At 40.5% G+C, this 14,931-nt stretch overlaps 2 protein-coding genes across 4 annotated transcripts in view; both read left to right on the plus strand.

Annotated features, from left to right (window-relative positions):
- The window catches only part of LOC308476772 (lysosomal acid lipase/cholesteryl ester hydrolase-like), a 53,422-nt gene that overhangs the window by 4,055 nt on the left and 34,436 nt on the right, over positions 1-14,931 (plus strand). Inside the window, exons 3-4 of one of the 3 annotated variants that reach the window (XR_013986081.1) lie at positions 2,049-2,278; positions 2,456-2,565. The exons of the other annotated variants lie outside the window; for them this stretch is intronic. The gene's annotated coding sequence lies outside the window, so the exon portion shown is untranslated. Of the gene's footprint in view, positions 1-2,048; positions 2,279-2,455; positions 2,566-14,931 lie in introns of those variants that run through there. 3 annotated transcript variants of the gene reach the window in all.
- Positions 125-14,931, plus strand: part of LOC308476771 (putative lysosomal acid lipase/cholesteryl ester hydrolase) — a 43,003-nt gene continuing 28,196 nt past the window's right edge. The window contains exon 1 of the mRNA XM_081004639.1: positions 125-178. Coding sequence (XP_080860765.1) covers positions 161-178 — 18 coding nt within the window. The 5' untranslated portion in view covers positions 125-160. The remainder of the gene's footprint in view (positions 179-14,931) is intronic.

A 14,931-nucleotide genomic window follows, 5' to 3' on the forward strand; every position in this document is an offset into this window, starting at 1 on the left:
TCTTGCTCTGCTGGCTTCAGCAATAGCTTCGCAGCCTGCATTCACTCCATAAGATGCACACACATTTCCCCTTACTTTTTAGGAGGAAAAAAATGCGTTTTATGGAGCAAAAAATACGGTATATTTTTCTCACAGTCCAGCTGGGACATCAGTCCAGACCATGCTTCACTGGGCTCAGGTAGCACCTAAATCCTCAGTTATGTTAAAATAAGTTTTGTGTATAGATTTCAGCTTTAAATGGCTGATCATATTCATGAGAACAGGCTGATAAAGAGGTGCAGGACTTCTTTGACCACATATGGCACATGTCGTGGACTTGTGACAGTGAAGGATGTGGATCTGTATTTCCTCTGCCCGTGAGAATTTGAGTGTTTTTGTAGAGAGGTATTGGAAACTGGCTTGTTTCTTTGAGCCATCTGGAGTTGTCTCTTCCTAAATGCGGCTTGCCATGAACCTCTTCTCTGTTTAGGATCAATTGTGGTACTGTAGGATGATCCTTACGGCTCTGGTGGCTGCAGTAGGGTTTGAAGGAGTTGGTCTTTTCTGACTCTGATTTTGTGACTTGGGCAGCAATCCTAGACATGCTTCTCTGGGAGTAAGTCCCATTGAACCGTTTGGAATAGGCACAGAGAGATTTGTGCTGGTGGGGCTCTGTTTGCTCCACCACTTTCCCCTAGGGAAACCTGATCTTTAGAGCTGAATCAGAACAAATGGCAATCAGGTGTTCTGCCGATTGTCATTTGTTGTGATTATTATTATTAATAATAATTTATTATTTATACCCCGCCCATCTGGCTGGGCTTCCCCAGCCACTCTGGGCGGCTTCCAAAACAATATTAAAATACTATAATACATCAAACATTAAAAGCTTCCCTAAACAGGGCTGCCTTCAGATGTCTTCTAAAAGTCTGGTAGTTGTTGTTCTGTTTGATATCTGGTGGGAGGGCGTTCCACAGGGAAGGTGCCACTACCGAGAAGGCCCTCTGCCTGGTTCCCTGTAACTTGGCTTCTCGCAATGAGGGAACTGCCAAAAGGCCCTCGGTGCTAGACCTCAGTGTCTGGGTAGAACGATGGGGGTGGAGACACTCCTTCAGATATACTGGACCAAGGCCGTTTAGGGCTTTCAAGATCAGCACCAAGACTTTGAATTGTGCTCGGAAACGTACTGGGAGCCAATGTAGGTCTTTCAAGACCAGTGTTATGTGGTCTCTGTGGCCGCTCCCAGTCACCAGTCTAGCTGCTGCATTCTGGATTAGTTGTAGTTTCTGGGTCACCTTCAAAAGGTAGCCCCACATTTATAGCTAAAGAGCAGGTTTTCCGGGGGGGGGGGGGGCAGTGAGGCAAAGGCAAAACCACTCAGACCTGTACCTAGAAAGTGCAGGATAAACAGAAAACTTATTTTCTGTGTACGGGACAAGAGGAAGTGTGGACAAGCCCTTAGACTACAGTCCTAAATACACTTTGAAATGGCTCTGTTTAAGATTTTTATTCCTGTATGTCAGGACTGGGTAACCTTTTTAGCTCCACAGGCCAGATTCTTATTAAGATAAGTTTTATAGGCCAAAATTAAGAGCGGGGTAGGGCCACTCATTTGTCAGTAACCTGATGTAACAACGAATGACTTCAAAACACTTTGCACAATGCTCTTGAAATAATTCTCTCTCTGTTTTAGTTGAAGATTCCAATGCAAATCTCTTCCTGATTCATCTGAATGAAAACTCCTTACTTATTCAGGATCTGATTTACATGGGATCCCACTCACCAGCTGGCTTATCCTTAAGTAACCCTAAGTAATGTGGGAGTCCCTAAGTAAAATAGGAGAGATAGGTGAATGAGCAATATAGAAGAACACCAAAAGCTTTAATAAGACCTGCTGCTTTCAGGTGGTTTTTTGTATCTTTGGGTGGTTAAAACACCAACCTTTGTTTTCCTAAAGGGAAGAAGCTAATACATTATTGCATAGCCTTAATTATAGCTTGAACATGGAAGCATCCACTGTCCTTGTTCCTGTTTGTTTGTTTTTAAAATTCAACACATCTCTTTTTCAGGGTGTGAAGACTGGGAAGTTCAAAGCCTTTGACTTGGGGTAGCAAGGAAGAAAATCTGGCTCACTACAACCAGGGAAAAATTTATCAGTAATTGCTCATGTCCCTCCCTCTGTTTACATAATAGTAAAAAATGGAAATGTATCACAATAGCTACTGGTGACAAAGACTGCTGTCCAAACTTAAATGAATTTTATAATCAGGCTAAATACTAAATGTTTAGTTACAGATGGGTAGCCGTGTTGGTCTGCCATAGTCGAAGTAAAAAAATTCCTTCCTGTACACTGTACACTGTATCTGAAGAAGTGTGCATGCACACGAAAGCTTATACCAAGAACTAACTTAGTTGGTCTTTAAGGTGCTACAGGAAGGAATTTTTTTACTTCTACTAAATGTTTAGTTGACTATAGAAACCTCTATAATACAGTAATGGCAATAGATGAAACCATGAACTGAACACACACAATAGAGCCACAATGTGTGAGGAACCATGCAATAATCAGAATAAAAAGAAACAGCAGATGGGATTCTCTCAGTGTTCTTCAGTTAGATTTCCTGGATAACTGAAATGCAAAATGTATTTTAGCTCACAAGCCTTTTTCGGTGGACTATTCTTTTATGTAGCATCCTTTATGCATGAGCTCAGTCTATCACAAATTTGTTTTATTTTTTAATATGTGTAATTAATATCCAAATAAACCAATGCTTAAACTAAAAAAGACCTTAATCAGATCCAACATACAGGTTTGCAGCAATTTGTACTCACCTGTCAGAAACAATGTATACAACATAGATGTCACGGCTAAAAATTGGCCACTGTTTCTTTAGTGCTTAAAAAAGCTGGGTCAGCATGAGTCAGCGGCCTGCACCGGGTTGTATATATAGAGTGAGAAATGTTAGTTTGGTGTTGGGTTGGTTGGGTTGGTTAGTGAAAGCTGGTAGTGTTGAGGTGTGTACAGTCGGTCAGTCGCTTTTGCAGAAAGATTTTAAGAATAAAAGCAGAAAGTACTCTGCAAAGATACTCTTCTCGTGGACTCTTTTATGCCGACAAGGGTCCGAGGACCAGGCTGAGGCAACAAAGGGAGGTCAGAACCTTTTTTTTTTATACAAACACTGACAGGTTATGGGCCCATTGTTTCTGAGCGTGTGCAGAGTGCAAAACAACTGACAGCATCTCAGCAGGGAGCTGGTGAGTCCTGGTGGTGTATGGAGCCAGTGGCTGTGTGTTGGAGCAGTTGGTGACAAGCTGTAACTGTCTGCAGCAATGCTGGAGCGGCTAGGATCTGAGGATCAGGAAAGCACTCAGCGTCGGCTACTGGAACAGTTTGAATTGCTAAAGGACCACAGTAGGCGACTCACAGAGCGGCTACACCAGTTGCAGAGCCAGGCGGGACCTGAGGGTCAACAGAGACAACAGCTAGAAGCCAGGGAGCGCCAGCCAGGACCATCCAGTAGGACTCTAAAGAGAGAGTCAGGAGATATTGCTGGAGGCCCCACAGAAGGGGCTCAGCAAGCACCAGCAGAGATGGCAGATTTCTAGTCTTCCTTAGTTATAAATATTGGGCGAGGCATCCCATTTGAACTTCTCTCAGAGACCAACTAGCTGAGTTGGTTAATTAGAATGCAGCAGTTGCTAAGGAGAGATGGATTATGGGACTGTGTTGAAACTGAGGTTTTGAGACGGGACTCTGCTGAGAAAAAACGGCTGGATGAAAGGGCTCGTGCCCAAATTATGCTGTGTTTGAGCAACTCTCAGTTATTGCATGTAGCAAATGCCAGCACAGCGTTTGAGTACTGGAATTTATTAAGGGCAATGCATGTCAGAGAAACTGCTGGAACTATAATTTCTCTGACCAGAAGGCTGTTCAGGACTGTTATGAAAGAAGGTGAGAGTTTGGCAACTCATCTTCAAACGCTGAAATCTCTGTTTCTTCAACTACAACAGAGAGGTAAGCATTATGAGGAGACTGACCAAACCTACATTATCCTTTCAAGTTTGCCTGAAAGTTGGTTGCCTGTGATTAACAGCATGGAGAGTATGCATCCCCGAGATCTGGCCCTTGAGTATGTGGTTGGAAGATTGACCGAAGAAGCAGAAAGAAGGTCAGATAGACAGGCTGAACTCCAAGGTTTGGACTTGGCTATGGTGGTGAGGAGGTGCTATAGATGCAACCAACCTGGGCATCTCCAACGTCAATGCAGGGTGAGGCTTCCAGGAGACGACGTGGAGCAGAGACAGCAATCAATGCAGAAACGTAAGCAGAAGGGGTTCTCTTCAGGGAAGAAGAACACGCATTCCTCTCAGTTTGTGCCTGCATTCTCTCGAGAGGAGAGAAAGATACCTCAAGGAACATGGTTGCTGGACTCTGGGAGCAGCAGGATTTTCTGAAACAGTTGAGAGGACTTTAAGACCCTGGGGAAGCCAGCCGATGGAAAAGACTCAATCTATCTTGCTGATGGTCGTAGAAGCAAGATTGATGGCCAGGGAACATGTTTCATGCAGTGCTCGAACACTACTCTACCAGAGACTCTGTTTGTCAGCAGTTTGGACTATTGTTTACTGTCTGTAAGCTGTTTGATTAATGCAGGGTATAGTGTTAAGTTCACGCAGGATGGTTGTCTGATAAAGAATGGAACTCAGGTATGTGGCCATGCAAAGATGGAAAATGGGTTATATGTAATGCAGGACTAGCCTGTTAAAGCAGCCTAGGTTGTTCAGGATAATTTGCCAGTTCATAAGGGGTGTGTACATGAACTGCACAGGAAACTGGGTCATGCAAATTTTCGTGTGCTTTCAGAGATGCAAAGGTGTGCAAGAACCTAAAAGTAAATAGCTGTAACTGTTTCCTAGATTGCAATGTATGCAAAATGGTCAAATCTAAGAGGAAGCCTGTGGCTTCTAAAAGTGACAGAGTATCTAAAGAGGTTTTTGAACTTGTCCATTGTGATGTGATAGGCCCTTTTCCACAGAAGATTGAAGAGGGCGCCAGATATGCTTTTCTGGTAACAGATGATAAATCACGTTTTAGTTGGTTGTTTTTGTTAAAGCAGAAATCAGAGTGTTTCCCCAAATTCAGAGAATGGGTTGCCCAAGCTGAAAAGCTCTTCGCTCCCCCTGTTGTGCAGTTGCAAACAGATAGGGGCAGAGAATTTCTGAACAAACAATTTGGGGCATAGTTGTAAGGGGGTCACTCACTGTTTGACTAATCCTTATAGCCCTGCTGAAAATGGTCTGTGTGAAAGACATGGGGCTGTAATACAGTCAGTAAAGGACTGCCTGCTAGTGGATGCAGGATTGGGTCACAACCATGGGCTGTGGGGTGAGGCTTTCCTCACAGCAAACGTTTTGATTAATAGAACCTGATCTAGCTCTATAAAAGATATTCCTTATCGTGTATTGTTTGGGAAAGAACCAGAGTGGACAATGCTCCATAACTGGGGTTCTTGGGCACATGTAAATAACCCCAAAGCTCAGCCCAGAAAGGGGGCGCTAGAGCACAGAGCTTGCAGTTTGTGGGATACCAGCCCTATGGCAAAGGGTGGTGTTTCAATTTACATGCAGGACATGTGGTTCTGTCATGAAGCGCAGACTTTGCTGACCAGGACAGATGGACCCAGATTGCCTACTGCCCCTGCAAGTAAGAGAAGAGGTTTCTTCTCAGCCATCGGCAACACAGGACCAGGAGGAGGCGACGGCACAGATTTCCCCAAAAGATGTGGTGGCAATAGATAATACTTCTTCTCTAGAGGAAGAGGAAGAAGAGCCAGAGATAAGGGGGGAAGAAGAAGGAGTTGTGCCTAGGCGCTCCCAGCGTTCAAACAAGGGTGTACCTCCTCAGCGTTTGACCCTAGGAAGAGTGAGAGTATGCAGTGTGAGTTGTGTGGAACCACAAAGTTATAATGAAGTCTTAGACTTACCCCCTGGGGAACGTGCTTTGTGGCAACAAGCTATGAAAGAAGAAATAGACTCTTTTAATTTTTTTTTTTAAAGAATATTTATTCCAGTTTTAAAGTTACAAAAAATATAGAAAAAACAAACCACACACATCTTACAAAAAACAGACAATAAAAAAGAAATAAGAAAGACAAAAAATCACAGTAAAAAATAACAAAATTCAAATTAGACCATTACAACCTTTTTCCCTTTTACTTGTTTCCATGACTTCCTCTCACCTCCCTGCTTTGTATTCTAGTTCAAATCGTATCTCCAGCAAATCCTTCTAACCTTCTTTTCTTTTACTTATTTTAACATTCGAAAGTATTTAATTCTCCTCTATCCTCATTTTACACTTCATATTTACTTATTCCATTATACCCTGTCTGCCCATACGGTCTAATATTCTTCTCCAACCTTTTTCTAACATTCTTTTATATTACAGTGTTTCTGAAGATATATTTTAAATTTTTTCCAGTCTTCTTCCATCAACCCTTCTTCCTGATCTCGAATTCTGCCGGTCATCTCAGCCAGTTCCATATAGTCCATCACTTTCCTCTGCCATTCTTCTCGGGTAGGCAATTCTTGTGTCTTCCAATATTTCCCAATAAGTATTCTTGCTGCTGCTGCCGCATATATAAAAAAATTCCTATCTTCCCTTCGCACCAATTGGCCGACCATGCCCAAGAGGAAGGCCTCTGGTTTCTTCACAAAAGTGTATTTCAATACCTTTTTTAGTTCATTATATATCATTTCCCAGAAGGCCTTGCAAAGGTGGAAAAAGGTTCCTTCATTTTCTTTGCATTTCCAACATTTATTATCGGGCAAATGATAAATTTTGGCTAGCTTAACTGGGGTTAAGTACCACCTATAAATCATTTTCATTATATTTTCTCTTAATACATTGCAAGCCGTAAACTTCATACCTGTGGTCCATAACCGTTCCCAGTCAGCAAACATAATATTATGCCCAACATCTTGTGCCCATTTAATCATAGCAGACTTAACCATTTCATCCTGTGTATTCCATTTCAACAGCAGATTATACATTCTTGACAGATTTTTAGTTTTAGGTTCTAACAATTCCGTTTCCAGTTTAGATTTTTCCTCCTGGAAACCAATCTTTTTATCTAGGTTAAAAACCTCCCTTATTTGATAATAGTGAAGCCAATCTCGGACTTTAGTTTTTAATTTGTCAAAACTCTGCAGTTTTAATTTATCTCCAACTTGTTCTAAAATTTCACAATATTTTGGCCAGTTTGCCTCCATATTAGTTTTTTTCAATGCCTTTGCCTCCATTGGTGACAGCCACCTTGGTGTTTTACTTTCCAACAAATCCTTATATCTCACCCAAACATTAAACAATGCTTTCCTGACAATATGATTCTTAAAGGCCTTATGCGCTTTAACTTTGTCATACCATAAATATGCATGCCATCCAAACACGTTATCGAAACCTTCTAGATCCAAAATGTCCACATTTTCAAGAAGTAGCCAATCTTTCAGCCAGCAAAAAGCGGCTGATTCATAGTAAAGTTTAAGATCTGGCAGGGCAAATCCCCCTCTTTCCTTCGCATCTGTTAATATCTTAAATTTTATTCTAGGCTTTTTGCCCTGCCAGATAAATTTGGAAATATCTCTTTGCCACCTCTTGAAACAGTCCATTTTATCCACAATTTGCAATGTTTGAAACAAAAACAGCATTCTAGGCAATACATTCATCTTTATCGCAGCAATTCGGCCCAACAATGATAACTTCAATTTTGACCATATTTCTAAATCCTTCTTCACTTCTGACCAACATTTTTCATAATTATCTTTAAACAAATTCACATTTTTAGCAGTCATATTCACCCCTAGATATTTCACTTTGTTAACTATTGTTAATCCTGTCTCTTTCTGAAACCTCTCCTTCTCAATCTCTGTAAGGTTTTTCTCTAATACCTTAGTTTTCGTCTTGTTTAATTTGAAACCTGCTACTTGACCAAATTCTTGGATTAATTGTAATACTCTTTTTGTGCTGGCTTCTGGCTCCTGTAATGTCAAAACTAAATCATCAGCAAAAGCTTTCAATTTGTACTGTTTAGCTCCGAGTTGTATACCTTTAACCAATTGGTCTTTTCTAATCATATTGAGCAAAACCTCCAGGACCGATATAAAAAGCAATGGGGAGATTGGGCAACCCTGTCTCGTTCCTTTCTCTATCTTAAATTCTTCTGTAACTACATTGTTCACAATAAGCTTAGCTTTTTGTTCCGAATAAATTGCACCTATACCATTTTCAAAACTTTGGCCTACCCCCATCCCCTGCAAATTTTTCTTCATAAAACTCCAAGAAATATTGTCAAACGCTTTCTCTGCATCTACAAATATTAAGACAGCTTTAGTATTGATGTTAACTTGCAATTTTTCCAAAATATTGATAATATTCCTAGTATTATCTGACAGATGTCTCCCAGGGAGAAAGCCCGCCTGATCTTTATGAATCTCTTTTACCAATACATTTTTTAATCTTTTAGCCATAATTTCCGCAAAAATTTTGTAATCCACATTAAGTAGGGATATGGGATGGTAGTTCTTCAACTGTGTCTTCTCCACTTCGGTTTTTGGTATAAGTGTAATGTATGCTTCTTTCCACGACTCGGGTGCTTTTCCTCCCCGTAGTAATTCATTGCAAAGTTCTTTCAGCGGTTGCAATAACCATTCTTTCAAAGATTTGTAGTACTTTGCAGTTAGTCCATCCGGTCCTGGAGATTTGCCCAATTTCATATTCTGAATGGCTCCTTCCACCTCTTGATCAGATACTGTAGAATTTAATATTGATTGACTCTCTTGAGATACTTTTTGTAATCCATTATTTTTCAAAAATCGATAATGTCTAATTCTTTCTGAGTCTCCTGCGTATATAACTGTTTGAAATAGTTCTGAAAGCACTTCCGAATCTCTCCAGGATTCTGTATGTTCTTCCCTTCTACTACCAAGTTCGTAGTCGTATTCAGCTTTTGTCTTTTTTTCATTTGCCAGGCCAGTAATTTCCCACATTTATTTGCCGATTCGAAGGTCTTTTGTTTCATCTGTTTGACCTTCCATTCTATCTCCTGGTTCATCAATTTCATATATTGTACTTGGTATAGCTTTATCTCTTTTAGAATCTCCTGTGAGTTCGGTTTCGCCCTCAGTCTTTTTTCTCCCTCCTTAATTTTCTCCAAATTTTTTCCTCTCTTCTCATTTTGATATCTTTTCCTAATTGTGTTTTGTTGTATCAAAAATCCTCTCATCACCGCTTTGCTGGCATCCCAAATCACTCTTTTTTCTGTCGTAGTATTCAAATTTATCTCAAAATAGTCTCTCAAATTCTTCCGAGCCTTTTTAATAATTTCCTCATTCCTAAATAAAATTCATCCTCCATCTAAAAGCTCCAATTGGCGTTGATATCATTTCAATCTTTACTGGATTGTGATCAGAGCAAATTTTCGGGCAAATCACCGCTTTTTTAATCTTAGGGGCCAGTCCTCTAGTTATCCAGATTTGGTCTATTCTTGTCCATGTCATATTTGCTTCAGAGAAGAAGGTTCCTTCTCTTTCCAAGGGGTTCTTTATTCGCCAAATATCCACAAGATCCATATTGTCAGTCATTTCAAAAAATGTCCTTGGTAGTCTTCCATCTTTTGTCACTGTTTGTCTTTGGGCTTTATCCATATTTGTAGACACTACTCCATTCATATCTCCCATCAAAATAATGTTGTAATCCAAATAATCCAGGAGAGTTTCATGCAATTTCTTAAAGAATTCTGATTTTCCCTCATTTGGTGCATATACATCTATTATCAAAAATTTCTGTCCTTGGAACTGAATTTCAATTGCTATATATCTTCCTTGATCATCTTTAAATATAAATTTTGGTGACAGGCTTTCCTTCGCATAAAGTACTACCCCTCTTTTTTTAACATTGTCCGATGAAATAAATTCTTCTCCCAATCTTTTATTTATCAAAATTTTCCGATGTAGCCTAGTCACATGAGTCTCTTGTAAGCAAATCAAGTCCAAATGTTCTTTTTTCAATGTATGGAATACTCTCCCCCTTTTTGCCGACGAATTTAGACCGTTAATATTCCAGCTTAAAACTTGTAGTGTCATTTTGTAGTTACTCTCCTTCTCCTCCAACAGCCCCAAGAAGATTGTCTATGTCTGTCGGTGGCGTTGGTTTCACTTTTTTTTTGCAGACTCTTATCCGGTATCGCAGCGTCTTTTCCCAATCCTTTCTGTAGATCTTCTTCGTATGCACTCAAAAACTTGTTCTTTTCCTCCACTGATCTAATCTTGGTCTTTCTTCCTTTAAAACTAAAGGATAGACCTTGGGGGAATTCCCACCTAAAAAGGATTTTATTTTTTCTCAACAAGGCCACCAAGTCTCCAAAATCCTGTCTTAAGTCAAGAAGATGTTTTGGTATATCTTTAAAGATTTCCACTTTTGATTGTATGATTGTCAAAGGTTTTTCGTAATGCAGGCCCAAAATTTTGTCCCTTTCTTCTTTGGATCGGAGGGTGATCAAACAGTCCCTTATTTTAATCTTTCTTCCTCCTTTCCCCAGTCGAAAGGCCCTCACAATCCTAAAATCCTCTTGTTTCAATTCCGATTTCCAAAATTCCAGAAATTCTTGTGTCAAAAAGTCTATCAAGGTGCCTTTCTCCAACTCAGGAACAGCTCTAATTCTAAGATTCGTTTGTTTGTCTTTAAGATCAATCATAGACAGCGTTAACTTATGTTCTGCAATCTCTTTCTGCAGGTCTGGTACCTTTTCAGTTTCCAATTGCCCCAATTTAAATTCTACAGCAGCAGTCTTTTCCTGTATAGACTTTGAGTCTTGCAGTAATCTCTGAATAGATTCCGTGTTACTGTTTACCTTTTTCTCCAAATTGTCTAATGTTTCTGTGTTTAAATCAATTTTTCTATTTGCAATGTCCACTTTCTGGTTCGTTTCTTCCACTTTCCTATTCGTCTCCCCCACCCTTGTACTAAGTTGCTGTATAGATTCATTAATCTTAGCCAGAGCACTGGCTAAAATTTCCTCAGACATTCCACCAGACTTAGATTGTGTTGCCGATGCAGGCAAACCAGCAGATGATTGCCTTCTATGTACCCAGGGTTTCCCTGATCTCAAGACTGACTGGTCTTTTTGACCATCAGCCATAACAAAGTGAAGGTCAAATTCCTTTCCCACGTCTGGTGTTCCTGTTTGCAAGTGGAAAATTCCTTTCCTGTAGTTTCAGGGAGTCCCACTAGGTGGACACTGTTGCCACCTAACCAGTTACTGCCCTTCTAAAGTAACAGGAAAGAGAAACTAAGTAAAAAGACAAAGATGGAGGACACAATGTAGCTTTCCAATTCTTTCCAATTCTTTTCCCCAACGAAATTGGCCACAATGTATCTTCTTTACAGCCAACAAGCAGCTCTGACAGCTTTGACAGCTGAGACGTCTCACTGACAGATCGCTCTTTAAATCTTTAAATCTTTAAGCAGTCCGGTAGAGTCAAGAGCCTTTCCCTTATCCCTCCGAAAGGTAGATTACGCCAAAGTTCTCAGGTCAGAAAGAAAACACTTATTTCAGTTCAATTTTCCCACGTTTAGCTCCAAATCTCTATGCTTTATTCCAAATACAATGCGGGGAAGCGGACTTCCTGTTTGCGCTTCCACCGCGGTAGCCAATTCAGACGTTTTTTTGCAGCTTAAAACTTTTCCGCTTTTACCCAGATAGTCCAGTTAGTCCAATTAGTGCTCTTTTAATCCAATTCCTCTACTCACGGTTAAAATTTAAGTCCAAATGTCCCAGGAATAAGTCAGCGCTCTCCAGCAACGGCAACACGGCTTCGCTCAGTGGAAGGAGCGATCAGCTCGCAGCACCGCGCTTCTCCCCCGCTCCCTTCCGAAGCCTCAAAAAAGGCTTCCTTTCGGGTTGGGGGGGCGCTCCAAGGTGCCCGCCGAGCCTCCACGTTCGCAGGCGTCCACGCCTGCGATTTCTAAGGGTCCCCGCTTCGCCGGAGCACACAGGACCCGATCTCCCGCTGAGCTACCTCCTCCGAGATCAAAGGAGGTCAGCCATTGCTGCTGGCGCTAACCGGAAGTCAGAAATAGACTCTTTTAAACATAACCAAGTGTTTGAGGTCATAATGCCGCCACCTGGTGGCAGAGTGGTGTCATGCAAGTGGGTTTATAAAAGGAAAACCACGTTTTCGAGCCAGATTAGTAGCCAGAGGGTTCACTCAGATTAAAGGGGAGAGTTATGATGAAGTGTTTGCTCCCACTATAAAGAGTGAAACTTTTCGTTTAATGCTTTCCATTGCTGCTGTAGGACAATTAGCAGCACACCATTTTGATGTTGATGCTGCATATCTGCATGAAAATTAAGACCATGAAGTATTAATGAGACAACCCCCTGGGTTTGAAGAGGGGAATGGTGCAGTATGGCGTTTGAAAAAGGCTGTTTATGGTCTCAAAAAAAGTGGAAGGTGTTGGAACCAGTGTTTAAATGAAGCCCTTGTAAAACTTGGTTTTAAAAGGAGTGTGGCTGATCCATGCCTGTACACCAAGGGGACAGGCAACAAATATCTAATGTTCTTAGTCTTTGTTGATGATTTGCTTGTAGCAGGGAGTTCCACAGATGAGATCCAGAAGCTCACAAGTCAACTGGAAAAGAGGTTTAAGCTTAAAGCCTTAGGGCCTGTAAGCAATTACTTGGGAGTAGAAGTAAGGCAGGAAGCTGATGGAAGCTTCCTACTGAGCCAGAAAGAGAAAATTCTTCATTTGATAGAGCAGTTTGGCATGGAAAACTGCAAGCCAGTTCAGACTCCCATGACACCAGATTTCCCGAAGACAGTGTGTGATGATTGGTAAAACCTATTTGGTGTTTCGCAACTTTCTGACTAGTTGCAGGACCTTAGCCAGACCTAGCAGAGTACATGCAGAATCCATGGAAGCAATCGGCGACTTGGCTGCAGACAGGATAGATGAAGCAGGAACCAGGAACTTGTAGTTAGGTGTTTATTATATACTGTGGATTATTTACAGGAACAGAACATGGATCTTTTGCTAGCTTTCTCTGACACGACTCACAATTCCTACACTGACACACTGAACTCTGAACACTGAACACCTGAACTAACACATTCCAGTTAGTAGGCCATTAATTATCACTCCCTTGAGAGATCTTGACCAATCAGGGAGCTCCCTCCATGTCTCTGTTATCACCAGGCAGACTTACTCCTTCAGATTGCCTTCTGGCTGTCTGCCAAACCTTAACTGACTCTGTGTGATTACACAGTTTCCCAACAGAATTTGATCAGCCTGAGTTTTATCACTCAAAAATAGGATCACTGTTGTATTTAAGCCAGTGGTCAAGGCCAGACATGTGCTACAAATATGTGCTACAAATGTTCTGAGCCAACGTGTATCTAAACCCAGTACTGCTGATTGGTGTGCTTTGAAAAGGCTTATCAGATATCTATTTTTTTAAAAAAGATTTTTATTGATACAAGAAAAAAAAAAAACAAACCACAAATATCAAATTACACACAAGAATAACCATAGACACATAATTTTCTTAGCAAACAATAAAACATATATTAGTCTTAACACTAAAGACCCAACCTCCCGTCTATTCCATATTTCAATTTCATATTACTTATTGCCAATACACACTTTTATCATAATTAAACTTATTCTTAATAAATCTAATTTCTTATATCTACCTTGCAGCTATTACTGAAGTTCCTCAAATGCTGCAACAGAATTTAAACTACTATATTTATTTTTCAGATATTCTTTGAAAACCTCCCATTTTGAAACAAATTCCTCTTTTGATTTATTCTTTATTTTTTTCTGATAGACCATCTAATTTGGCATATTCTGTCAGCTTTTGGATCCAATCTTGTATGGAAGGGATTTCATTACTCTTCCATTTTGCTGCGATCAAAACTCTTGCTGCTGCTCTCGCATATAAAAAGATACCCTTCCTCTTTTGTGGAATGTCCAAATCTGTTATTCCCAGGAGGTAGGCCTCTGTTTTTTTATTGAAAGAGATCTTCAGCATTTTTTGCAGTTCTGCATGGATACTCTCCCAGAATACCTGTATTTTCCTACATATCCACCACATATGGTAGAAAGTTCCTGAGTCTCCGCATCTCCAACAATTACTTGACACATTTTTATACATTTTTGAAAGTTTCCATGGTGTTAGATACCATCGATGTTGCATTTTTTGAAAGTTCTCTCTAATCGTGTAACAATTTGTGAATTTCCAATTGATCTTCCATAAGTTTTCCCATTGGGCCATGGTTATTGAATGGCCAAAATTCTGGGACCACCTCACCATTGCCACTGTTACCTCCTCCTCCTTGACTGTCCAGTCAAGGAGGAGTCGATAAATTTTGGATAGAGTTTTTCTTTTAGAATTTACAAGATCAGATTCGAATCGGGAAATTTCTGTTGAGAACCCCTTTTGTTTGTCAGATTTAAAATTTTCAAATAACTGATGGTATTGGAACAAGTCTGAGATGTGTTCTCTTATTTCCTCAAAGTTTTTAAATTTTATTTGGTTATCTTCATTTTTTAAAAGTGTTTTATATGTTGGCCAGCTTTCCTGAGTATTTTTCCGTTTTACTGCTATGGCTTCTATTGGAGAAGTCCACCACGGGACCATAGGCTCCATCAGGTCTTTATATTTTTCCCATACAGCAAAGAGTGACTTTCTTATTATATGGTTGGTAAATTTTTTATGAATTTTCGCTTTTCCATATATCAGGTAGGTGTGCCATCCCCAACGGTTGTCAAAACCTTCCAGGTCCAGGAGGTCCGGATCCTGCAATGTGCACCAATCTTTTAGCCAGGTGAAACAGGCTGCCTCGTAGTAAAGTTTTAGGTCGGGTAGAGAAAAGCTTCCTCTCTCTTTTATGTCT

This window comes from Podarcis pityusensis (assembly GCF_964106645.2).
Source record: "Podarcis pityusensis genome assembly, chromosome: 5".
Classification (NCBI taxonomy): Eukaryota; Metazoa; Chordata; class Lepidosauria; order Squamata; family Lacertidae; genus Podarcis; species Podarcis pityusensis.